At 35.5% G+C, this 25,186-nt stretch overlaps 1 protein-coding gene across 2 annotated transcripts; it reads right to left on the minus strand.

The window, feature by feature from the left end:
* Positions 1 to 1,049: 1,049 nt before the first annotated feature.
* On the minus strand, positions 1,050 to 23,685 carry LOC110098341 (E3 ubiquitin-protein ligase RNF170-like). 2 transcript variants are annotated; one of them, XM_020825159.2, is made up of 5 exons: positions 23,460 to 23,684; positions 17,872 to 18,071; positions 10,136 to 10,237; positions 1,506 to 1,557; positions 1,050 to 1,388 (listed from the first exon to the last, which is right to left on the minus strand). In XM_020825159.2, exons 1-5 carry the CDS (start codon positions 23,548 to 23,550, stop codon positions 1,276 to 1,278), a joined length of 558 nt encoding a protein of 185 aa, XP_020680818.1. In that variant the 5' UTR covers positions 23,551 to 23,684; the 3' UTR covers positions 1,050 to 1,275. The 2 variants fall into 2 exon arrangements, with proteins under 2 accessions (XP_020680818.1, XP_020680824.1); XM_020825165.2 differs by lacking the exon at positions 10,136 to 10,237 and having other exon boundaries at positions 23,460 to 23,685.
* Between the last annotated feature and the right edge of the window lie 1,501 nt (positions 23,686 to 25,186).

The following is a 25,186-nucleotide window of genomic DNA, read 5'->3' on the forward strand; positions in this document are numbered from 1 at the left end:
GTATTAATTCTTCTAGTACATTTCAAACTTTTAATTTTAAATACATATCCAAACCTATTTGAGGAGCATAAGCATTTATAATATTAATAATCTTAACATCAACAACAATCTTTAAAGAAATAATTATATCTCCAATTCTATTAATTTTTATAATATTATCATTCAAACTCTTATCTATAATTACATCTATAACATTTCCAACTCTTATCTATAATCACACAAATAACATTTCTAGTACGATGCATACCAGAATACAATATTTTAAATCCTTCTACTTAGCCTATGAAAAATAATACCTATTAATTCCATTAATTTACTTGTAAGAAAACTGATATTCCAAAATTTCATCCCAATTTTAATTTCATGTACTAACTTCTTTGCTCACATTTATCCATAGTGTGAGAACCCTTGCCTATTTAACACTGAACCCGAGCATCGATGCAACTGCCCTTGCTTATCGATGTATTCAGAGCATACAAAATGTCACTTCCAAGGAACTCCCAAGCATTAACACAATGTATTAAATGATTTATATCATGATTATTCAATAAAATTTATGCTAGCTATCGACTACCTAACACAATCCTTCATTTTTTTCATTCAAGTCAAGGCTTGATACCTAACAACGGCAATATTATTAGTACTTGTTTTAACAAATAATATATTTGTTGATATTTTAATTTTATCATCTACTACAAATGTTGCACTTCTAATTTTCTTAAGAAAACTACATATTTTTGCACCTATCTTTATTGGGACTTTCTCTATTAAGTTTATTATTTTTGAATTTTTTTCTTTACATATATTTTGTTTTTATTCGATTCTATTGATTGTTAAGAAATTTATATGTTTTTACATAAATTTACATAAATTATAATATAAAAGATTACGAAACTCTTCGTATCTTTTTCAAACTCTATTAAAATAAAATATTATGAATCGATACTGCCATAAATGATTATTCTTATAATTATTTTCACTGACAAACTTATTAATCTCTATGTGTGTGTGTGTGTTTGCGTGTGTGAGAGAGAGAGAGAGAGATGATATTTGAGTTTTCAAACATAACAAATATTGGTCAATCCCTTACTGGACATTTCTTGAGTTTGATATAATCTTCATAAATAAAAGGAAAAAACAGAGCTAAATTTAAATTTTACAAGCGACGAAAGAAGTATTCAATAATAAATTTTGAACACTCATCATGTTTTTGGCTTCCTATTCTCATGCAACCTGTTACGTCAAAACAATACAAGCTGAATAACAGAACACATTTCACTGGCCTCCATGCCTGTAAAGGAGTATTGATCGGTACAGAGCAGCAAGATGCAGAAAAGCAATCAGAAGAATGAGCAAATCATCAATAAATCCGACAAGACCAAAAACCCCTGTATGGGAAATAATCAATGTATCTGATAAATAATTTTAAAGTGTCATTCCATAATCAGTTCTAACAGTCTCAGATTATATAGCACAAAAGACTAACTAAGAATGTGTCGAATTACCTTCTGGAAGGATATCGATAGGGCTCAGAACATACAGTATAGTCGGTACAATCTACAGATCAAAACAAAGTACATTTGAGACGAGAAATATTGCAATATGTACGTTTAGAGAATAATTATATATCCTTGAAACAATACATCACACATTATCAGCGAAACAAATTTTCCAGATTTTAAAAGAGGGTAACCATTTTCATGAATGAAGCTTACACCAAAAAGTATGAACAAGATAACTTCAACAGAAGACGATTCTATCCAATCCAACGGGACACATCCAATGTTTGTTCAGGTGTTGGCTATATACAATATTACAAGCCTTAAGGATACGAATTTTTCATAAACTAGAAGACCAAAAAAATAAACTCATTGCAGAGCATAGAATTGGGACATAGCATAAGCACTGTTGTATGGAGGTTTGTTCTGTTGCACAGCATAGGGCTGAAAAAAAGCTCTGAACTTAGGCATGCATTATGTTGGATATAAATTTATTTGTGAATGGCATCTGATCCTACTAACAAGTTATTAAGAATTATAAAATCTAGTGAACGAGGCTTTAACAAGTATGGAGACTCCACAGAAAATATAGATCTCCGAAATATATACAACAACAACAAATGATCTAGAAAAAATATCTAAAAAATGACACGTCATCTTTTATTTGAAAGATCAAGAGGGTTATAGAAAAGGCAACATAAATAAAATATTTAAAAAAAAAAAACAAAGGTTGTGGTTTTCACAAACTAACACTGACATGTTAACTATTTGAATAATATACACATGAATAACTGCCTCTAACGTGGCCCCCTCTAAGGCAAGTACCTTAGACGAGCGTGTGAGGTTGAACATTCTAGGTGAGTCTTCAAGATTCGAGTTGTAGGGCAAGTCAGTGTCAACAAGTTATTGGGAATAGGGCAAGTTCCTAAATATTAATGTCAAGTCCTCGGGAGCAAGAGGCGAGTCCCTTGGATGGGAGTAGCTATAATCCAGGTAAGAGTCCATGTGGTGAAGTCATAGTCATAAGCTTCAAAGCTGTGCATTTCTTATAGCATGATTGAGGATATCAGTGATAGGCATATGGTCTTGGTTATTGATATTTACGGCAAGAAAGCAGGATTGCTTAAGGCTAGTGACCCTCAAAGACATGTGCTAGTCAAGAAAATTCCTCTGGAGGAGATCGCCAAGAGTGATTACATCTTTGATATGTTCTCTTGGGATGAGTCTGGACTCTGCAATCTCTTGCAACGGAGCTGTTGTTGCACCATGACTTTGGATTAATAAAAGCTCTGCGGGGTCTCACTCGTAGCGAGTGTCACTTTAATCATGTGACCCTCCTAATTGAGCTCAACGAGAATCTGTTAGATACATGCAAGTTACCTACATGTACATGTATTAGTATGAATTTAGTTTCTTGATTCACTTGATCTTTGAAAAAGATGAATTACAAAAAGGACAAATAAATTTAAGATGAGGATTTATTGTTTTCACGAAATGATATAAAAGGAGAGTAAGAGTTATTACCTTGTCAACCTCAAGTGTTGAGCCAAATTTAAGATTAAAAATCATAACATTGATTTGATGTTATGCACTATCAACAAACTATAAATAATAGTAAGGGTATCGATACAGCTACACTCCATCCCTTTTGCTTTTGAGCATGTGTTCTTAACTCATTGGAGATAACCGATCTAAGCCCATCAAGATCGGTTAATGTCAGTGATAAGAAAAATGAAAAAGGTGCTTGTCCGCAAGCAAGTTGGTCAAGGAAGAGGAAAATAAGTCTAGCTCCCCAACGAGCAAGAAAAAGGGCAATGACTATTGATGCGAGCTTACCGATCAACATGGAACTAAATAAGCTAGTAGTGCTTGTACCAATGGAGACTAAAAAAGTCAATTCAAAGAAGGCAATGGTGGCAGAGGAGAGCTTGGAGAGGGTGATCCTCTCATCGAGCTCCAACATGCCCAACGCCCTATGAAGTACAAGAGAAGGGTTCGACTTTGTAGTAAGAGGAAGCACCTGCGGAGGCAAGTGATGATCCTAGGGTGGCAAAGCTACACCAACTCATCATTTGATTAAGCCCACCATCAATCACAACTTGGTTCAAGAGGAGATTTGGTAGCCAGGGCCGACTGTTGAAAGTAAGAGAATTTCTTTTTAATTTTTGGGTTATTCATGTCTGGAGGCCGAGGGTCGCCCATCCTCAAGCGAGCCAAGAATCCTCTTAAACTTGACCGAGTTATTAGGACACTCGTTGAGTGAGTTTGAGGCATTGGTTTTGACTCAGTAGGCATCTAAATTGTGCAAAAAGACTTTAGACTTGCATGATAAGCTGCTAAAGATTCCTTTGAGTATTTTGAATAAAGAATTACCTCTTTCTAATCCATCATCCAGGAAGGTGACTCCAATGGTAGCAAGAACTGTAGGCCATTACGCGCCATCCACTATAGAAGCTTAGTCTACGATTAAGACTGCTGAGGTCTTGGAGGGCAAGCATGAGGAGTTAGGGTCGTTGTTCAAGGCTAAATAACTTCCCGAAGCCCCACTCTTAATGTCCATGATGACTCTGGATGCAATTCCCTAACTTGAAAACCTAGGTGCAAAAGCACCCACCTAAGGGTTGCTTATGTTAGATGTACTCGCTAAATGAGTTAGCCTAGTGGTGTCTCCCAACCCAAGCTCGAGTGAAGACCCAGGGTCTTATAAAGGGTGAGCAATGAGCTATCCCTACTGCGGAGGGAAATGTTGAAGTTGAAGGCAACGGTGGTGGTAGTCAAGTCCTCAAGTTAATGAGGGCGATCAATTCATAGTTGAGGAGCACTTCCTATTGTGACACTTAGCAAAGAGAGGAGTAATGTCTCTCGAGTTATTGTTAGATCCTATGTAAGGGATATTTTCTAAGGGAAGAATAGACTTGCCCTGTAATGTGAAAAAAATTGTAATCATAATTTTTCTAATAAATTTTTTTAGTTTTCTGCATATTCTTACGATGAACTTTATGATTTCATTGTTTATTCTGTTCTTCTTTATCTTCTTGGGATGATTATTTAATTTTGTGTATGAAGAAAACTTTACTCATTCCCATATAGTTTCTATTGAAGGTGAGTCGATACATCAAGCTTAGGAATGACTCTTTGTTGAGCATGTCAAGGACAACTCTATGTGAGCGAGTAGAGGACAACTCTTCAGCTTCCTAGGTTGGTGGGACTTTTGATTCTTTCCATGGGGGCAACCACATAAAAGGGTGAGTGAGTGGAAGAATTAAGGAAAATTTGAAGCATTAATGATAGTCTGGCTAGAGCCTAAAAATCTAAGCCGGAACCTCATTTATAATACCCAACTTGAATAGGAGGGTCACCATCTTTACATTTTGCACTCAATGCTACTTCATCCCTTCTTTTCTTCACGTCTTTCACTAGCACATGTGCTTCCCTTTGAGATGGCGGCATTGAAGAGATGCGACAAAGGATTTGATGATTTTAAATGTGGTTAGGTCTTGAAGGCAATTGAGAGGTTCATTGGCATGATCCTCTTTGGATACTGCTTCAAGGATCCGAACAAGAATTCCCAAGTACCCACTTAGAATAAGCAGCTCACACTTTCCTGGAAAACGAGCTATATATCCACTGTGACCATTTCAAGCTTCGGCACACAACTCCCACTCTACAGGAAATTCGCCAATATTTTAAATTTCTATGAGTGTGATAGGACATATCATGTCAAACTTCGTTGCAAGCATGGTCACCTTCTCGCATACGTGGCAAGAGTACAATATTTGTGGTTGTCGGCTAGAGAGAGAGGAATTCTATGGAGAGAAAGCCAATTTTAGGCGACTTCGACTCGATTTCAGCTGACACTCCAGTTTTAAAAGTTGATAGGTTTGAAGTGGGTTGCATTTTATTTATCTCAATTTTTCAAAAATACAATTTTGTTTTTCTATGATTTAAATTATATTTCCATTCTCTAGAAACGAGAATAACTTTACACTTGCAAAACTTTCACCACACAACCTTCAGTATGTCATAGAGACAACAATTTCAAGCATTTAAGTATTTTTCTCGAAATTTTATAGCAGAGATCTTGAAAAGTGCGATATTTTAATTGTTTGAAAAATAGTTCTGACCCCCGAAAATAATGTTGTAATATAATTAATGCTTCGAAAATAAGTTCTAAATAATCTCTAATAAATTAGTTATATTCTGAAACAGAGAATTTTTGCACAATAGTATGTTAGGATGCCTACAGTTAAAGTATTTTGTTAAATTATGAAATAAGTTTTATATTTCTTTTAATGCAATGCAATGAATTATATGTTTATCTTATTCAAATGTGTGATTCTGAGGAGGTCTGGCATGTGTGGAGGAAGTTATAAGAGTTTGTTCTCTAACATGCCAGCATAGGAGTCATAAGGATCAGAATTCTCTAAATTTTGTCTTATTGGAGGTAAGGGCTTAAGAAAAATCTATTACTTTATGCTCTGATTCATATGAAGTATTTGTTTATTTACATTCCTTTATATATTTATTAGAAATGATATTTCTTTATTAGATTTTAATGAGAATTTGACTTTTAACATGACAAAATGGAGAAAAAGGATTCATGTAGTCGACCACACATAGTGGAACAAAGGCTTGATGTTTTTGTTGTTGTTGATGTTTATTTGCATTCATGTATTATTACTCAAGTTTTGAGAACAGCAAGCACTACTATATTATGTCTAGTAATTAATATAAACTATTTTTCAAACTCATATGAATGTTTAATAAATGAATTATTTGAAAATTTAGATCAGTAAGCATGACCTGCTAAGCTGTGTTGGCTCATAGTTTATCTGCATTTTATTTGAGGGTCTAGGAAAAGGAAAGAACTAGTTGAGTAGTTGAGCATTCAAGATTCTGATCTATTGTGCATGTTTAGGTATTTATCTTTCAAATTTTGTATATTCATAGTGATTTACTTAAATTGTTATATTATGTATTTCAGTCTTTAACCATATACTATAGTATAATTATTATAAATACATTTTGAAGAGAAATGAAAAGAAAGATTGTGAATGTATTATTTACTGTATACTAAAAGTTATTAGCAACTATGTAGTCTATCGTTTGTTTTAAATTTATAATGATAGAAAATTTAAAAAGTTACCCAAAATTTTGATCTTCGATTTTGCTTGTTGCAAGCCAATATGATAGAACAAGTCTCATCTGTAGGTCTTACCAGGTTGGGTTGTGACACGTTGACAGTAAGGGTGTCACACACTACTCATTGTAGATCATTCACAAATGGATCAATCGCCATCCAAAACATGGCTTAGAAAAGTGAAAATTTTACTTTGTTGTACCAAATAGACTCCTTGTGGATTTTTCTTAAAAATTAAGGAAAAGCAAGGGGAGAGTTGGTACATTATGTGAGTAGGGGTGTCAAAATGAATTTTTGAGTTGGGTTTGGGTCCAACCCGAAACTAAACTGCCTTCAGCTAATCCAACCTGAACCGGACCAATTAGGCAAACGTGTTAAGAATTCATACTCAGACCCGACCTTCCGAGTTACCGGGTTGAACCGACCTGACCCACTAACCCAGGTTCCGAGCAAGGAAGCAACCAACGAGGATGGAGGCGTCTCGGCGAGCTTGGGTGCGAGGTGCCCCACGCACAATAACGAGGGAAATGAGCGAGTTGCGCGACTCGAGAGCGTGTGTGGGATGCAAGCACGACCACGCAAAAATGCGAGCGCAAGTGCTGGGAGCGAGCGCGGTTGCTATGAAGGCCAAGTGCTGGTGTTGTTGCGGATGTACAGGCAGCACAGCGAAGCCTATGTGGGTGTAGGAACATGGGTGCTAACAAGAACTCAGGTTAAATATGGGTCAAATTTAGGTTAGCGGGTTGACCCGGACCTGATCCAATTTTTTAAATGGGTCATAAATTGGAATTCAAACCCGACCCATTTGTTAAACGGTCGACTAAACCCATATTTTTCATGTCGAGTTTGGGTCAGGTTATCGGGTCAAGTCAATAATTGACACTCCAACGAGTTGCTGCATTCACCTTTTTCAGCACAAAGTTATTAAGTTGGATGGCTTTCTTCTTGATAATGGCATTATAGTATTTGGTCATTTTTCACTTCACTTCCACCTGCATGGGATTGGCTTGAGCTCTATGTTCTTTTAAGAGGTCAACTGTAGTCTCCATACCTTCTTCATATCTCTGTTCCCACTCAGTTAGTTCGTCTTCTTCAAATAAAATGTTACGACTACTCATTAACTATGAAGCTCGCACTCGACCGATAGTAGGGCCTCAGCTCCATGGAAGAGTACAAATGGTGTTTGACTTGTTGAGGAGGGTGTGGTTCTTAACACCCATAGAACTAAAGGTAGTACCCCTACCAATTTATATTTTGCTCCTTTCACCTTCCTCAGTGGGTTTAGTTATTACTTAATTGCTAGCATAACTTGTCCACTGCTTTGAGGTTGGTGCATGAAAGAAAACTTAAGGCGGATGCCTTGAGACTAGTAGAATTCATTACTCTCCTTGTCTGTGAATTGCAGCACATTGTTAATGATTATAACAAGAGGTAGCCCTTACCTCCAGATAATATCTGACCATAAAAAATTCCTAACAACCTTAGCAGTCATCTTTACGAGTGCATTCGCCTCTATCCACTAAGACAAGTAGTCAACCATAACTTAAATAAATTTCCTTTGCCCGCTGAAGGAGGAATATGGACCAATGAGATCCATTCCCCAAACCAAAAATGGCCAAGGTAAAGTGATAAACTTGAGTTTGTGAGAATATTGTAGCTGCATGAGAGCAAATTTTTGACATTGGACATACCTCCACAAGTAGTCAACCATGACTTAAATAAATTTCCTTTGCCCGCTGAAGGAGGAATATGGAACAATGAGATCCATTCCCCAAACCAAAAATGGCCAAGGTAAAGTGATAAACTTGAGTTTGTGAGAATATTGTAGCTGCATGAGAGCAAATTTTTGACATTGGACATACCTCCTAGAGAAAGTTTTTTAGTCTTTTTGAAGGGTTGGCTAGAAATAGGCTTATCAAAAGATTCTCTGAGTAAATATTCTTCCTCCAGAGTAGATCCACACTCGCCCAAGTATACCTTTTTAGTATCTTTTCCAATCTCTCTTTCCTTTACACACCTTAAGTTTAGAGAACTTGAGGATCTCCTGAAAAACTTGTCAACGATTAGAATGTATTAGGCAGCTTTTAATCTTGAATAAAATAAGATATGTGAGTTTGACAATTATCGTTCCTATCTTCAATTATTCTATGTATGGATCCTACCAACTCTTCGGGTACTCTACTTCTATTTACACCACCTCATCTTCTTCAATGCAAAGTCAGGCACCTTAACAATTGGTTACCCGTCAAGTTTAACCGACTTCGACAACAAGTCAACAAGTGGGCTCTACTCCATGGAGAATTTGCATTATTATAAAGCATTCAAATCAACATGTTTTTACCTTTGCTTAAAAAGATATTTCTGTAGTTTCTCATTGAGTACTACATACTCACCATTATTTAGCTCACAATTAGCTACGAGTCCGAGTAAAAGACTAGTTGTCGAACACCTATCCAAGTGGAGAGCATTAGCTCTACCATGAGAGTCTCGTACTTGGCCTAATTATTGGTGAGTCAGAACTCAATCTAGGAAGCTTCTGTGATAGTGATTTCCATGAGGCTTTTTAGTACCATGTCCACTCCTCCATGTTCGCTTAAAACACCATCAACATATATTGTCCAAGCTTAATCTTCATTAGTCATCGCCTCCTCGGCACTAACATAATTTAAATCCCCAACAAAGTCAGCAATTATCTGAGCTTAATTGTGATTCACGATATGTACAAAACTTAACATTTATCAGCTCCACAAAGAATTTGAGCAATCTCTTAATGATCAGGTTTGGTGAGTACAGCTTTGAGGGGGTGATCAGAATTGCATGAGCTTTGAAAGTCGTAGTCGTCAAACTAAGGTCATTAAAGCCAACATGAGCTTTTCCATGATAGGATCTCCCAACTCAACATCCTTGAGCATCTTGCTAACAGAATAGATTGGCCATTACTTCCCTTATTCTCGAACAAGCACACAGCTAATGGCATCCTCATCAACTCCAAATTATAGCAGCAGATCTTTGCCTGAGCATAAAGACTCTAATTTGTGAAGGACTCTTTCTTTGCAACCCTAGGGTATAGTCGTATGTAACCAAACCAACCACTTGTATTTTACATCATAAATTTTCTATAGATAAAAAATTAAGTAGATGATCTAGCGTGCAAAAATTATCATTTCATAGAATGAACTTGAAAGTAAGATATAGCATATCGTATTTACTCAATTTCAGTTAACATAGAATAAAGAGCACAGACTAAAGTATAAATATACTTTATTAAATCTAGACATTTAAATGCAACATTCACTAACGTTGGACTGGTAAATATATGAAGATATTTTCCAACTCATGGAATTCTTCTTCTTTCCTTAACAATGGAAGATAACAAGCATATCACTGTCAAAATAACAGGAAAATAAAAAATTTTATCGACCAAACATAACCGTGTTATGTGGCTATGTTTCTATGATAAAAAGCAGTATGCCAATTTTCTTTTGCTTTAGCTTACAGCAAAGATCATTCTAGCCCTGAAAACAAGAGGAAGTGATCTTTGAGGGTCCATCAGTTCCCTTAACAACCTTCGAGTAAAAAAAGGAAGATCCCTCAATCTCTGCAATAAGAACAACATGCAATCATGCAATTAAAACAGAAAAAAATTAAAATTTCATAGAAGAAAAACAATAGATAACCAAAAGGCAGCTAACTAGAGCTAGTAAGGCAAGCAATTATGTCCAAAATTTAAAATCCTCTTGATAATAGTTTAAATTTTAACAAACTAAAAATTAAGAGTAATTTCCTTAGGCTCAGACATAGCTTTGTAAGGAATTTGTTCCATTCAACTCAAAATCTATTAAGAAAGATGATCCATGTTTATTCTGTAGCACATACATACACATGCATATACATGTATGCATCACGAATAATATATAAATAGATTCATGGATGCACATTTATATTGATTAGTGAAATATATAAACAAGGAGAATTAAGGCTTCATTTGGAAGAATTTTCTTATTGCTTTCTAAAGCAGTTTTCTAATATAAAAATTTCTAATTTTAAATTTTTTTACAAAAAAATTAATTTAGAAAGCAGCAAAGAAGCTGTCCCAAACAAAACCTAAATTAATAGATTTTACGGCCAATTAAGCTTCTGATGACACTGAAAATCAATCATGTTCGACTGGCTTGAGCTGAAATCAAAATATCTGATATCTAGTTGAGGCCAACTAATCAAACACAATTCAATATTATCCCTAGATGTGACCAAAAATTTGAAGATTTATGTACGTGGGAAGACAACATCAGAATTCATGGATAACAAATACCTACTTAAAATCTTCAGTAATAGGATATGCTTGTAATTATGATATTAATTTATGGTGAAACCAGTCAAAATCGTTGGTCCTGAAAGGTTTCAAGTACCTCTTAGTAGATAAAAACCACTTTTTTTTTCCGATTTCTAAAAATAAAGGGTGGCACACACTTTGGGCCAATATTAATCAAAATATTAGTCAAGCAGCTGACATGATGCAAAACTGGTGACTCGAGATCAATATGTCAGCACTGCCAGCCATGTCACAATTCTCCAATATAATATAGCGTATATATGATATATAACTAGATCTTACTTCAAAATGCAAGTTAGCAAGAATAACATTTAACAAGTTTGCCCATAACAAATTGTGGTAGATATGATCTAATTAATTTAATTTCATGATGTTTGGATCCACAAAGAAATGCCAAAATATGAAAACTATTTTTTTTTTCCTTAAATTTAACTAATGGTATAATTTTAGATAAATAAAAATAAATAAGTATATAATTAATCATCATATATGTGAATTTTGAAAAGTAAATAGTATAAATATTATAATAATATATTTCTTTTAAAACTTTATGTATTAATAGCCATTATATTCTGAACTACAAGAGAAACATGCCAAAACTACCAAATACTTTTGAAACAACAAAACCTTTTTTTTTCCTGAGGTTTAAAATGCAATGGAAATCACAACTAAAAATTTAAAGTTTGCTTGAAAAAACGTGCCTATATTTCTATACTTAAATGTATTATAATAACTTGCATATTGAAAAGTAATCTCGGTGAATTTTTAGATTACCTCCTGTTATCTGGAGAAAACAGATTCCATAAACAAAAAAAAAAAAACTTTATCCAAGATAAGGGTAATATTGCATGCATCACAGTTTCTCAAACCTTAAATTTGTGGGAACCATAGACCCTTCTTATATGATAACATTGTTGTACACCGTTCTTATATAATAATCTTAGACATTGGCTTGACCTTTTGGCTCACTTATCTTCGAAACAACCTTTCTCTGCTATAGAAGTCATTAGGTATTTAATGTAATTAAGCTAGAGACTGTTAATGATACTTAATTTGAAATATAATTACTATTACTATAACCATTACTACTAATATTACTATTATCATTAGTCTAGATAAAAAAGATTTGAGAATTGATATTTAGTAAACATTCATTCATAAAACTCACATCAGAATTAATGAATATAATCTAATTTTGAATTTTGCTAATGCTAGGTATTCCTAGTAGAAATATGCAAAGGTGTGCTAGGGCTTCACCCTTACGTGGTGCACAACTTATATCAATTATGGTGGAAAACAAGGGTAAGTTAAAAATTAACCCTAGGTGACACGTTACAAATTACCCAATCACGATGAAATGTAGATAAAGGTTTACTACATCTAAATCTATAATTATATTGGCAACATGTAATTTGAAAATTTTGAATAGAAAATATAAGAGAGTTGCTGGACACTTCGATAAGATGAAGAATAACTATTACTTGCTTATAACAAACAAAATAAAAAGAAGAAAATTTCAAGAATATTAAATAAGGTTTTAGGTTATTGTATGTTAAAAAAATTAACAATCGGACTAGAGTTGGGTTGGCAGTGTATGAAGTACTGAAGTCAAAAAGTGTTGAAGTTAATAAAGTAAAAAATAGAGTGATGGCTATTAAGATATTATCAAAAAAATAAAATTATAAACATGGTAAATGCTTATGCTCCTTGAGTGAGATCAAAAGATAGTTTAAAAAATCAAATTTCAAAAGAGATGGATGAACTGCTATAACATAAATCTGCTGAAATAATTAAAGTTAGTGGGGGTGATTTAACTAAGTAAAAAAGTTCTAGTAGGATTGGTCATAAGAGACAAATGAACTACTATAACGCATATCTACAAATAAAAAAGTAGTTATCGTAAGTGATTTAAATAGGTTATTTCTTATGATAAATTGGATCATGAGACGATTCATGGTGCTTATGAAACAGGTGATAGATAAAATTGGAGAAGTAATACTTTATTTAATGGTGGCTTATAATCTTGCAATAGAGAAGACATTTTAAGGCAATAGAAGAACATTTGGTTACGTATAAGTGTGTAATACAAAATAACAAATAAATTTCTTCATACTTAGGAAAGAAAAATTTTAATATAAAGATTGTAAAGTGATTCTAGGAGAAAGCCTGACCACACAATATTGGTAGTAGTTATGGTTTAAGAGCATAGAGAGAAAAAAAAACAAAATAAATCATAGCATTAGGATGAGGTAGTAAAATTTGAAATAAAAGAAATTATTAAAGTGCATATGGGTTGATAAGAGATAAAATTTTGAATTATTCAATTGAGCCAAGCTTAATAAGGGATAAAAAGGCTAGTTGTATCAAAAGAATTAATGAATGAGGAGGTACAATTGGTCATTATGAAAAATGTTCTTTTAAAATGTGAAAATTTTGAATATCACTTAGTAATAATGATGATAAAAAAGCTTGAAGTCTTATCAAAAGAAAAAGGAGCTAAGAAAAGGTACAACTTTCGATGATTATATAACAAACACGCTTAACTTCTAATGAAGGAGGAAAGGGGATATAAGAATAGCTAACATGAGGATAAGAGATCTAGGGATTTTAATCAAACTAGATGCATCAAAATGAAGATTAAAACCTTAGTTAAAAATAAAGATGTCATGAGAAGCTGAAAATGTTTATTTAAGAAATGATTAAATGAGAACTTTAAGGAAGAAATTATTTTGAAAGAGAAATAAATAATATAGTGAAGTATATTATAAATAATAAACAATATAGTGAAGTATATTATAAATAAACTAGAAAAAATGAAGTGGAGTTGGGTTTGAAAATATGTGTAAGAGTTTATTTTGGTGCAGATGAGACAGCTACTATGTGGAGGGTTATGAGAGAATTTATAATTAATTGGTAAATAAATATTTTTTAAATGCAATTTTAGTCATATTAAGTTAAAATTTATCATTAAATATTATTAGAAGATAAGATGGTACTTAGGAGTAATAAAATTTAAGTACTTTGGAATTATTATATAAGAAAAAAAATATATAGATGAAAAATATAACATTTAGACTTAAGACTCAACGGGCAACATGGAGATGTGTATTAAGTTTTTTGTGTAAAAAGTGGGCATTTAGAGGTGTAAAGATAAATTTTATAAAACCATGATTGAGGTGGCAATAATTTATGGATCCGATTGTGGAGTTGTAAGTAAATCATTCATATTTTAGTTGAGAGTGGTAAAAATGAGAACAATAAGAGGGTATGCAGAGAATTTAGGAAAGATAAATTAATAAATGATTATATTATAAGAAAGACATGAGTAACATCTTTTGACGATAAGGTGACTAAAAAAATAAATTGGATGGGTTGGATGTGTAAAACAAAGAATAAAAATGCCCCTATTAGGAGAGAAATTAAAGTTAGCATAATATAATTAAAAAGGAAAAAGGGTAGACCAAAGATTGCATAAATAGCAGCCGTTCAAAACGACTCGCAAATAATAGGTTTAACAATTCAAAAAACACTAAACATGAATAAATAAAAAATGAAGATGCTGACCCCAAACGGTCAAGGTAATGCTATTGACAATGATGATAATAACGTAGACTAAGTTCCCATCAAAGGATAAAATTTTTTAACTGATTTTGAAGAGGGTTTATTACACAAATACAGCAGCAATGCTAGTGAGTGCATCCTAATCCAGTGTGAGGATACAAACTACCACCTGCATTGCTTCTGTACTCCCCACTAATAAATTTCGAATACAAGAAAATATCTAAAAAACCGTTTCATGATCAAAAAATATAAAATGATAGTAACAGGGCTTGGCTAAACTCCTCAATCGAATCATATTGTGCTATTTGTTTGTTGTGGAAGCATGAAAAGTCAGTGTAATGACTTCCCCACCTTATCTGACCAGTTTAACAAAGAACTTCTAGATGGTAAAACATAAAGATTACATAATGGCCACTAAAGACACCTTTTGGCACTTCCAAATAAGAATCAGAACCAAAGACCAGACACAAGATTTGAGATGAGAACCTGATGTAGGACTAAGATGCTTTTAATGGATGCAATAAGAATTTGCACGATTCCTTGATAAGAGCAAGTATGATTAAAGCTATTAGCAAATTAAAACGATAAAATAAAACGAAAAAGGGGTGCCTACGCTTAGGCTAGGCTACTTGCCACATGCTAGATTTATCAAAATAACATAGAATATCAATAAAATGTGAATTAAACAGTTTTCAGACAAAATCCCTACGCTAACAATGATATTAGAAACATAGAGATCAAACTCAAGTCCTACGTTTACTAGGCTTGGCAGAAATAGAAGAACAAGATCTTCATGAATCTATCAAACCACAATAACAAGTTAGACGATAAGAATACGAGAGAAGGAAGATTGGTAAACCTTTATCACGGTTGGGTTGAAATCCTCCACTGAACGGTGCCAAGTTGTTCTTCTATGGCCTCGACAAGGGTGTCCAGAACACACTCTACATACTCTTCGACGGTGTTGTCAATGTTCGGATTGACGTCGAACAAGGTAGAGTGAAGGATGCTAACAAACTCTTGTTCATTGTAGGCGAGACCATAATGAAGATTTGGATCGTCCATGCATGGTCTTTGAAGGTTGAGATGTTGAAGACGATCGTCGATGCTCCCCTTGAAGACTCCTTTTGAGAGGGAGGAGATAATCTTGAGAAGTCAAGAGGGGAAATGGGAAGGAGGTGGCCGGCCAATGATGAGAATAAGAGTGAGAGTTTTGGTTCAGTTCTTGGGAGAGGAGGTGGAGAGAATTCTAATTCAAACACTTCCTAATTATCCTCTTGATTCAGAATAATTAAAGGAAGAGAGAAAAGAGAGGGGGTTGGGGGGGGCATGAAGAGTGGGATGGGATTGATTTATTTCCAATGAAGAACCTCTTCAATTGGAAATAACTTAAGGAGGCGGGGCTAGGGATTTTCGGCTAAGGAGGGATGAGAGATTTTGAAATCTTTCCAAGAGGGGAGATGGGGATTTAGGAAATAAATTTCCCAAATCCCACCTATAGGGGCCGGTGGCAATGGGGAGTTAATTGGAATTAATGGAGGGGAATTAAAGCTTCTTAATTTGGGTTTAGGATTTAGGAAAGGTTTTAATTAAATCCAATTTGAATTTGAAATTCAAATTGGTTTAATTTAGGAACTTTCCTAAAATAGATTTCCTAAGTTAGGAAAGAAAATTCAAATTCAAATTAATTTGAAATTTGAAACTAAGCATTCCCAAATTAAGGGGGGATTATTTATGGAGGGTGCACAAGGCGGAGATTTGAATTTTGGAGGAAGAGAGGAGGGGAATAGGGTCGGCGGGTGGTGGGGCTTTGTGTGGGATTTTGGTGGGGTGAAGGGGAAGCAGGGGTTCGGTGAGGGTGGAGGGCCGATGGTTCTAGGTTCGGACAGGGGGTGGGGGAGGGAGGAGATAGGGCCGACGGTGGTGGTGGGAGGAGAAAAGGGAAGAGATAGAAATTAAGACCACGAACCCGACTCTTCTAGGTTGGTGGGCAATGCACAATTCTCCTTCTACTAGGAATCTCACTCCGATCTCACTCAAGCAATCATAAGAACTCAAAACATGTGGAAAATTTTTATCATTCAATCGTTAACATGAAAAGAGAACAATGGGGCTATATATAGCCTCGTACAAAGACTCAAGAAAATAAAAGACGACAACGCCCACTGGGCTTACATACGAACTCCCTTAAGGGGTAAAAACGGAAACACCATACCTGTTAACGGCGAATGGCACACCACGGCGCAAAGGACCCTTTAGAGCCATGGTGCATAGCGCACAGCGCGGCGCGCGCCTTTTTGAACATGACGCAAACTATACAAAAATTATAAAATAATATAGATAATGAGATTTGAGAAGTTGCATAGGACACTAAAAATATTTAAGTAACAAATCTTTTCAATAAATTTTTAAAGACAAATGGCATAGACTACAAATATTGATGTTACCTCACCTTCGCTTTCAAGTACCTTTGTTGCTCAAACCATTAATTCACATGGATCAACAAAACAGAATTTCCAATTTTGTAGTGCGCGCCACGCCGTGCGCTATAGCGCGCGCTATTTTGCGCCATTAACAACTATGGGAAATATTAATAAAGCAAATACAACATGACATAATAATAATAAAATAAATAATACAACTCAGAAATACATCGACTCAATCGTGGTCGTAGATTGACGGCCACGTCTCTGATAGACTCTCCACGCTCTGATGTCCCCATCAGAACATGCATGCAGAGGCGAAAGCAAAAGTTTACCCAATGATCCCGAATGGAGCTTTGATACCTAAAGTGCTCCTACCATACCATTCCCCTAATACAAAATAACATTTGCTTGGTAGATTTTTTTTTCTTTTGCAGATTCAGGGTGGTGAAATAAATATAAAAGCCTGGCAAAAATAAATAAAAACATCCAGCATAGAGCTCACAAGTGTCAATCAGTGGCACTAATAAATAAAAACTTGAAGTCAAATGGTGTGGTGGAAGGTAAATGTGGGAGAAGAAACGTTGGTCAAGGTTTATAAAGGTATAGAAGAAGCAAAAAAGTAGCACAAGGAAATCTAAGAGAAGTTAAGAAGGTTGTAGAAGGCAATGTTTTTAAAATATATGCTAAATAAAGAGAGAATTAGGAGCCCAACATACGTTGAAATTCTTATAACCAAAATCCCGTCAATATAAAGGCATATATTTTTGCATGTAATGAGTTTCTATAGATACCAACCACACATAAAACTTTATAAGACAACTTCAACATAAAATCAGTCGTTGGAAAAAGAACTTCAATCCAAACAAAAAAGAAAACTATTGGTCAACATAAAAAATTACTTAGGTAAAAAACCTGCATGATGCTGTGTGAACCACCACCAAATGATCGATTATATTTCTCAATGTTCTCCAAAATTTGGCTAGCTGCTGGCTCATGGCGTTGACTCTGTGAGGTCTCAGTAGGTATCAACAAAGTTATAAGACGACGACATATGGGACATTTGCATGGTCGAAGGGCAGATCCATGATGCCATACACGCATTATGCAACTCCCTGAAATTAAAAGCAGAATAAACAAAAGTAGATAAGTATCATGCTTTTTTTTCTTCTCCCAAAAAAAACATAATCACTAATATAGCAGTAAAGCAATAAAGATAATAAGTGGATCAACATAACAATTACTTATTGCAAAGTAATCACGGAGTATACATTTCTTCAACCATGGCCATTAAGATAAATCGGCCAGTGATAGTGAAACAAAGCTTAATGAACTTATATAAGACATATATACACGAAAGTAATGCAACCTAAAATATAAAAATAGGTTAGAGAATAAATAAAACTCAATTTTTTTATGGAGAAAAGATGCGATCAAGAAAGTAACAGAAGAGTTAGTATGCACATAAATTTCAATAAAATAGCCATCTTTATTCTTTTTAAGACATCTTTATTATCTTTAAGATATCATTATATTCAATTGAGATATACATGATGATACTACCAGCTGAAAACACACCTAATTACTTTTATGTTGGAAATATACATGTATATAACATTTTGCATTCTCAAAGCATTAAAATTTTAATTTCAGAAGCTCATCTAAGTGATTTCAACCTAGACACTTCCTTGCCACAACCACAGTACATTCTTTTCTATCAATCTATGTGCAATTTATACATTTTAGGTGTTTAGGTAGTGGTTTGTATGGAAAATGAAGATTTCCATAACTAGCCAAGCAATTGGGATAAGGCATCGGTGATGAGGAGGTAGTGGCTTGCATTAGAAGAATAAACTGTCTGGAAGAAAAAGAAAAGAGTAGTCCATCCTTTGTTAGGCATCCAAACTTTGAAAATGGAAGGCCTCTGGGCCGAGGTATATATTATCAGTAATCAAAGCAATTATATCTTTATAGATATAATAGAAATGTTGGATCTATCTGGCATCATATCGGTTTGTATGTCAAGTAGACAACCGACATCATGTCAACTAGAGGATAAGGAGAAAGATCTTGGATTTCTTCAGCATGTGCAAAATCTATAAGCTTAAAGTGACAAGGATGACTATTCTTTAGTTTTTAAGTCAATGACAATGTTATGATAAATCTGACATAATTTTCTTTTATTGTTTATGGTTCTGTGGTTGGATATAGCCAATGAATTTATAAAATCAGTTATGCCAATTCTTCCCCATGATTTTTGAGGCTTGAAAAGGCCAATTAACTTAGAGGTTATTTGGTTTGAAGGATTTTGAGTGTAAATTATTTTAAATGTAGAAGTTTTCAATTATTGAGAATTTAACTAAGGGAAAAGTAAATTGTGCCAATTAAATTACAGGTTATTTGGTTTGAAGGATTTTAAGTGCAAAGTATTTTAAATGCAAGGATTTAAAATTTTTTAGTATTTGGTTGTAGGTAAAGTAAATAAAAAATACGTTTTGGAGAAATTTGAAACTCCTCATTTACTTCATTTTTGTTGTATTTTGAAATCACCAAATTCAGGCGATTTCAAAATATAAAGCATCTATTACCCATATGAGCTCTCATCACGATCTCTTCAACTTCAAATGCCGCCAGTCCAGTTGATACCTTCCCTTGTGAGTTCTCAAGATCTTTTCATGATTTCCTCACTTGCTTAACAAATTGCTAGTCCGTTCAATACCTTCCATAGAAAGCTCCATCAAAATTTCCGCACCTCACTTAAAAGTCATCAGCTGATGTGGGTAATTGATGGAAGATTGGGATGCAAAGAAGGAACACACAAACAAGGGATCCAAATAATAGCTCAGAGCTTCAAAGGGATATAATACTTATCATCTCCTCCTTACACCTAGTCTTAGCTATGTATAAAGAAAATAGAACATTCTAGAATATTAAAGATATACTAGACCTAAGCTCTATTTTAACTAATATGTTCCACGTCATACATCGCTTGCATTAGAAGAGTTCGACTCCGTCGGGACGCGTCAATGGGAGAGAGGGAGGTGTAGAAAACATAGGTAACCCTCCTGGATCGAAGATTTTGAAGGTTCTCAATCTCATGTAACCAAACAAACTGCAAGAATACAATTTAATCTATATAAAGCAAGGTTCATTGAATTGGGAGATTTTCCAAATTTTGGATTCATAGCTTCTACACATTGGGATCTCTTTAGTAAGGTTTGAATAATTCCAAGACCATCCGAGCATCTTCTTGTGCCTGAGAGATGTTTAATGACCAAAAGCTTCCATCAGGTGAACCCCAACCTACACCAACCCCTGGAATGGGTCCACCTCTGCCAAATGTCCCCAAAGATTGTACCATTGGCAATTCAAAAAAAACCAAGTTCCCATATACATCCACTACTCTAATAAGAACATTGGCTTGATCACCTTCCCCATTTTTACAAAGTCGTTGAATAAGAGCATTATATGTTAGAATTGTCGGGTCTAATCCCTTTTCCAACATCTCATTCCAAACATAAAAGGTATCCTTCATCTCACTCTTCCTGGTATAACCACTAATTATGGTATTGTAACTTACAAGGTCAAGCTTGATTCCTCGTCTATGCATCTCATCGAGAAGTGCACGAGCTTCCTTTGCTTTCCCCAACAAGCATAGGCCTCTCATCAGATAATTGTACGTGACATCATGATGGATTTTCTTCTTCACCATTTCTTTCAAAATTTCATAAGTACTTTTAAAGTTCCCATCACTGGAGTGGCCATCAATCATGACATTGTAGATCATAAGATCAGGGGGAAAGCCCTTGTTATTTACCATGTCCCTGAACATTTTGTCAACCTCAACCACCTTATTCCTCTTGCAAAGGAAATTAATTAAAGAAGTGTAGGTGAACCTTATTGGATTTCACTCGCTTCCTTGACATTTCTTCAAACAAGTCAAATGCCTTATTTACATTGTCATCCTTTGAATATCCATTGATTAGAATGTTATAGGTGATTGCATCAGGTGACATCCCCTTCTATCCCATATCCTTGATCAGGGCATTTGCTTCAACATCCCTCCCCTCCATAAATAATGCAAGCACAAGCAAATTGTAAGTGGTAGTAGAAGGTTCGATTCCCTTCCTTACCATCTCATCCACGAAATGAAATGCAACATTTAACTCTCCTTCATTACAATAACCAGAAATCGCAGCATTAAAACTAACAGCAGTCACAGCCAATCCTTTACCTTCCATCTTTCCAAGCAATGCAGAAAACATCCTCAAGCCTCCCTTCTCTTAGGCAATACCACTGAATTGTAGTATTATAAGTCACAGAACTTGGCTTGATCCCAGACTCCTCCATGAATATCATAAAAGCATCTGCCTTATTCAATTTTCCTTCTTTACACAGCACATTAATCATTATATTGCACGTGACAATCATTGATGAGATCCTCAACCGGAACATTTCTATATATAAAACCCATACCTCCTCTGACATAGTGGGATGGCGAGAGCGGAGTGGAATGAGTTGGGACTCCAATCGTGCATTGGCACAAGGATTATGTCAAGGATGGGTGTCGAGATGGGAGTTCAAGCGCGGAATCGGGTTGGATGTCGGACACGGGATTGCAGCCAATGGGATTGGGAGTTCAGGCAAAGGATGCGGGAAACGAAATCGGGGCCCGGGTTGCACGGACGTGCCTGGGTCATGGTCACATTATTGAAGCTAGCTGACAGGCTCGGGTGATGCCCACAGGAGTGGAAGCGAAGTGGGGGTGTGGGCATTGTTCGGGATCGCAGATCTAGTCGCAAGAGGAAGCTGAGGTGGTATCACGCCGAAGAGAATAAGGATCGTGGGTCTGGTCACGAGGGAAAGCGGAGGAAGAATCACGTTGGAGCATATCGGGATTGCAGGCATGCTCGCGAGGCGAAGCTGAGGCTGAATCGTGCTGGAGCCGATCGGGATCGCGTGTCTAGTCGAGAGGCAAAGCTGAAGCAGAATACAGTTGGAGCAGGGTGTCGGTTGCGCAGGTATGGTTGCCAACCTGCCTGTTCTCTCCACCAGACAAAAGAATTTGGCACATAAATCATCTATTCGATCAAGTTAAGCAATCACCTGAGCTGCATGAAAGGATTGATGGCTTTGATCATTGTCGTCGACAACCCATCTTCTTCCGCATCGATCGTCGTCGACAATCCATCTTCTTTTTCTTCGATCGTCTTAAACAGCTCATCTTCTTCAACTTCGATCATTGTCAACAACCTATATTATTTGGCAATCCATCATTATTCACAAGCTCCAGACTTTGGTACCAACTGATGTGGGTAATCGATGGAAGATTGGGATGCAAAGAAGGAACACACAATCAAGGGAACTAAATACAAGCTCAAAGCTTCAAAGGGATATAATATTTATCATCTCATCCTTACACCTAGCCTTAACTATTTATAAAGCAAATAAAACATTCTAGAATATTAAAGATACACTAGAGCTAAGCTCTATTTAGCAAATATGTTCCACATCATCAGCCCAATCAATATTTTCTTCAATAAGCTTCCAAGATCCCTTCACTATTTCCTCACCAACTTCACACATCATTGGTCCTGTCAAAGCAAGCTCCTGTTGCAATTTCCTCACCTATAGATGATTTAAGGGGCAAATTATTGGGTCAGGTGACCGGAGGCAAAAGATAAGTTCGGACATCCAATAAAAATTTGCCACGTCACCTTGCGCTTTAGTTGCGCTTTTTTACTTGCGCTTTAGTTGCGCTTTAGTTGCGCTTTACCTGCGCTTTTTGACTTGCGCTTTAGTTGCGCTTTACCTGCGCTTTAGTTGCGTTTTACCTGCGCTTTACTTGCGATATTTTTAAAATAATATTTTATTAATATCCGGACCTATCTCTGCATTCGGTCACCTGACCCAATAATTTGCCGATTTAAGGAAGTGCAGTGTACCGGCACTTAAGTTTTTTTTTTTATTTTTAATTCCCATTTTTATTAGTTCCAATCAAATATAAAAAATTGAACTCCTAAATTTTAAATAGACTACATTTAATTTATGCTGAATTTAGAAAACCCTTGAATTCTAAATAATTCCAAGCAAACAGCCCATACTTGTTCAAATTTTACTCTATAAATTCCATCAATCATCACAAAACCTCTGCAGCCAGTTATTGTGATTGCAAACCTGGATCAGACACAGCATTGATACCAACTGATTCCCGTTCCCTACATTTTTACCCCAAAAAGCAAGGTACAAGGAAGAAAACAAAATCACCCAAGTTGACCAAGGTCAACCCGATCTCCACGATCATTTGCCGTCCTTCCAGGTTCAATCAGCAACTAAAAAACATCTGAATTTACATTCAAAGACACATTGAAAACGAAGAAAACAATAAAACTGCAAGCAAAACTCTCCCCTCGCCCATCAGCGCTAAAAATCAATAAAACCGTGCTAGGACGAAAAGGGGTCCGAAATCCGAACCGAACAAAGATTCTGGTTGAAGAAAGTACCGCAGAACCAATGGGAGCAGTTCGCCTGGCATGGCAGCGTGAATCTCTCGTGGCATACCGAGCAGACGTCGTTCTCCGGAGGTGAATCCATTGTCGTCCCCGCGTGCGGGCACCAACCCTAATAAAAGTATTCTCTAGCATGCCATCCTGCCCCTTGTGCGTTCCGCGTCCTTTCCGACTGTGAAACAGTCTACTCCAAAAAAAAAAAAATATATGGGCGGATTGGAGTGCACAGTATTAGAGGTAAACGGGTATAAATTTTATTTAATTTTTTTAATTGATATTTTATTCAATAAACTATTTATGCAGTAAATCATAATAGTTATTTCTTGAGAATTTAAATTTAGTAAAAATCAGACAAATCCCGCGACAACAAATTCCTCCTCAGATCCTGTGGGAGACTACGGATACCATCATACTAACTTTTTATTGCATTTTTGTTGGATTCAGAATTATCTTCGATGGATATTAGATTCAGAATTGCCTTGAGGGATAATAAAATCTTGTTTATAAAGTTTATATTAACTCAACACAAAAACATGCGAGAACCCAAAAAACAGCGGGTCGGGTCGGCGTCTTTTCTTCATGCTACGTGGCGCTAAAACATTGGTGGCTGAACGTAGAGGAGCGTACGTTCACTGGACCGAATAAAAGTTCCCCTTTGACAACAAGATATGTGAACGGTGTAGAAAATGTATAGAAATACACGTGGATAGTTACTTGTCGAAGTTGTTAATTGAACATATGAATATACTTTGGTGAGTTCATTATGACTAATATGATCATAATGAGCCTAGGGTTTCATTACGAACTTGGTGAGTTCATTGTGTCCCAAGAGAATTTAGTGCCTTCATTCTTCTTGTTTCATCGAATTGCCATGAATCTATCAATTCTACTTGAGCAAAACAAGTAGAATTTTTTAATGTGCATGTAGTTTGATGATTTTCCTATATCTTTTATAAAGCAACTTATAAAAAGAACAAGATAATTAAATAATATTTTCATTTTATTAAGAGTTAGAAAATGCATGGAATCCGTTGTCCTCATGAGTTTTCTTGTTAAAAAAGATGCAAAATTACCACTTTAATAAATGCATTGATTTGATTGGTGTTCACATCAGCGCCGATGATCATCTATAAATGTGAGGGGAGCTCTAAGGCTTTACTCACGTTGTCATTATCTTTTTCTAAAGAACTTCTCAACCACTTCAATATTCTCATTTCTTGATGTTTGTTTCTTGAGTTTGAAAACGGAATTATTTTGCATTGGAAAGATATAGAGCAAATTAGAACTTCTTTTTTTTTTTTTTTGAATTTGACTTTTTGAATTTTTATTCCAAAAATGAACATACCATCAGAAATCATATACCACCTCGAGAGATGAAAACAAGATTTCTTAATGGGTTTAGATTTAAAATTTTAAATTTCTTCCTAAATATCATAGCCAAATTCATGGATGAACTATATATGACCCCAAAGGGTCAAAATAATATTCGAGGGGTGTCAATTTGGGTCAGCGGGTTGGGTTCGGATCGAACCCGACATGACTCGGCCGTAAACGGGTTGACACTAACCCGATCCGGTTTTGCAAACGGGTCAGGTTTGTCAACCCAGACCCGACCTGTTCGGGTTACCGGGTTGACCCAACCCCACCAACGAGCTAGAAATCACGCACACATCTTCGGGCAGGACCGGGACGGCGGCACGGCATCGCTTGTAGGGTGGATG

The sequence above is a fragment of the Dendrobium catenatum genome, unplaced genomic scaffold (assembly GCF_001605985.2).
Source record: "Dendrobium catenatum unplaced genomic scaffold, ASM160598v2 fragScaff_scaffold_323, whole genome shotgun sequence".
Classification (NCBI taxonomy): Eukaryota; Viridiplantae; Streptophyta; class Magnoliopsida; order Asparagales; family Orchidaceae; genus Dendrobium; species Dendrobium catenatum.

Bases quoted from the DNA above. Each gene is read 5' to 3' on its own strand.
- LOC110098341 (XM_020825159.2), bottom strand. From the start codon at position 23,550: ATGGATTCACCTCCGGAGAACGACGTCTGCTCGGTATGCCACGAGAGA. The intron at 1,558-10,135 runs GTAAGCTAAAGC...TTTGATCTGTAG, and splicing joins GGGCTAGAATGATCTTTGCT to ATTGTACCGACTATACTGTA. The intron at 1,389-1,505 runs GTAATTCGACAC...TTTCCCATACAG, and splicing joins TATCGATATCCTTCCAGAAG to GGGTTTTTGGTCTTGTCGGA.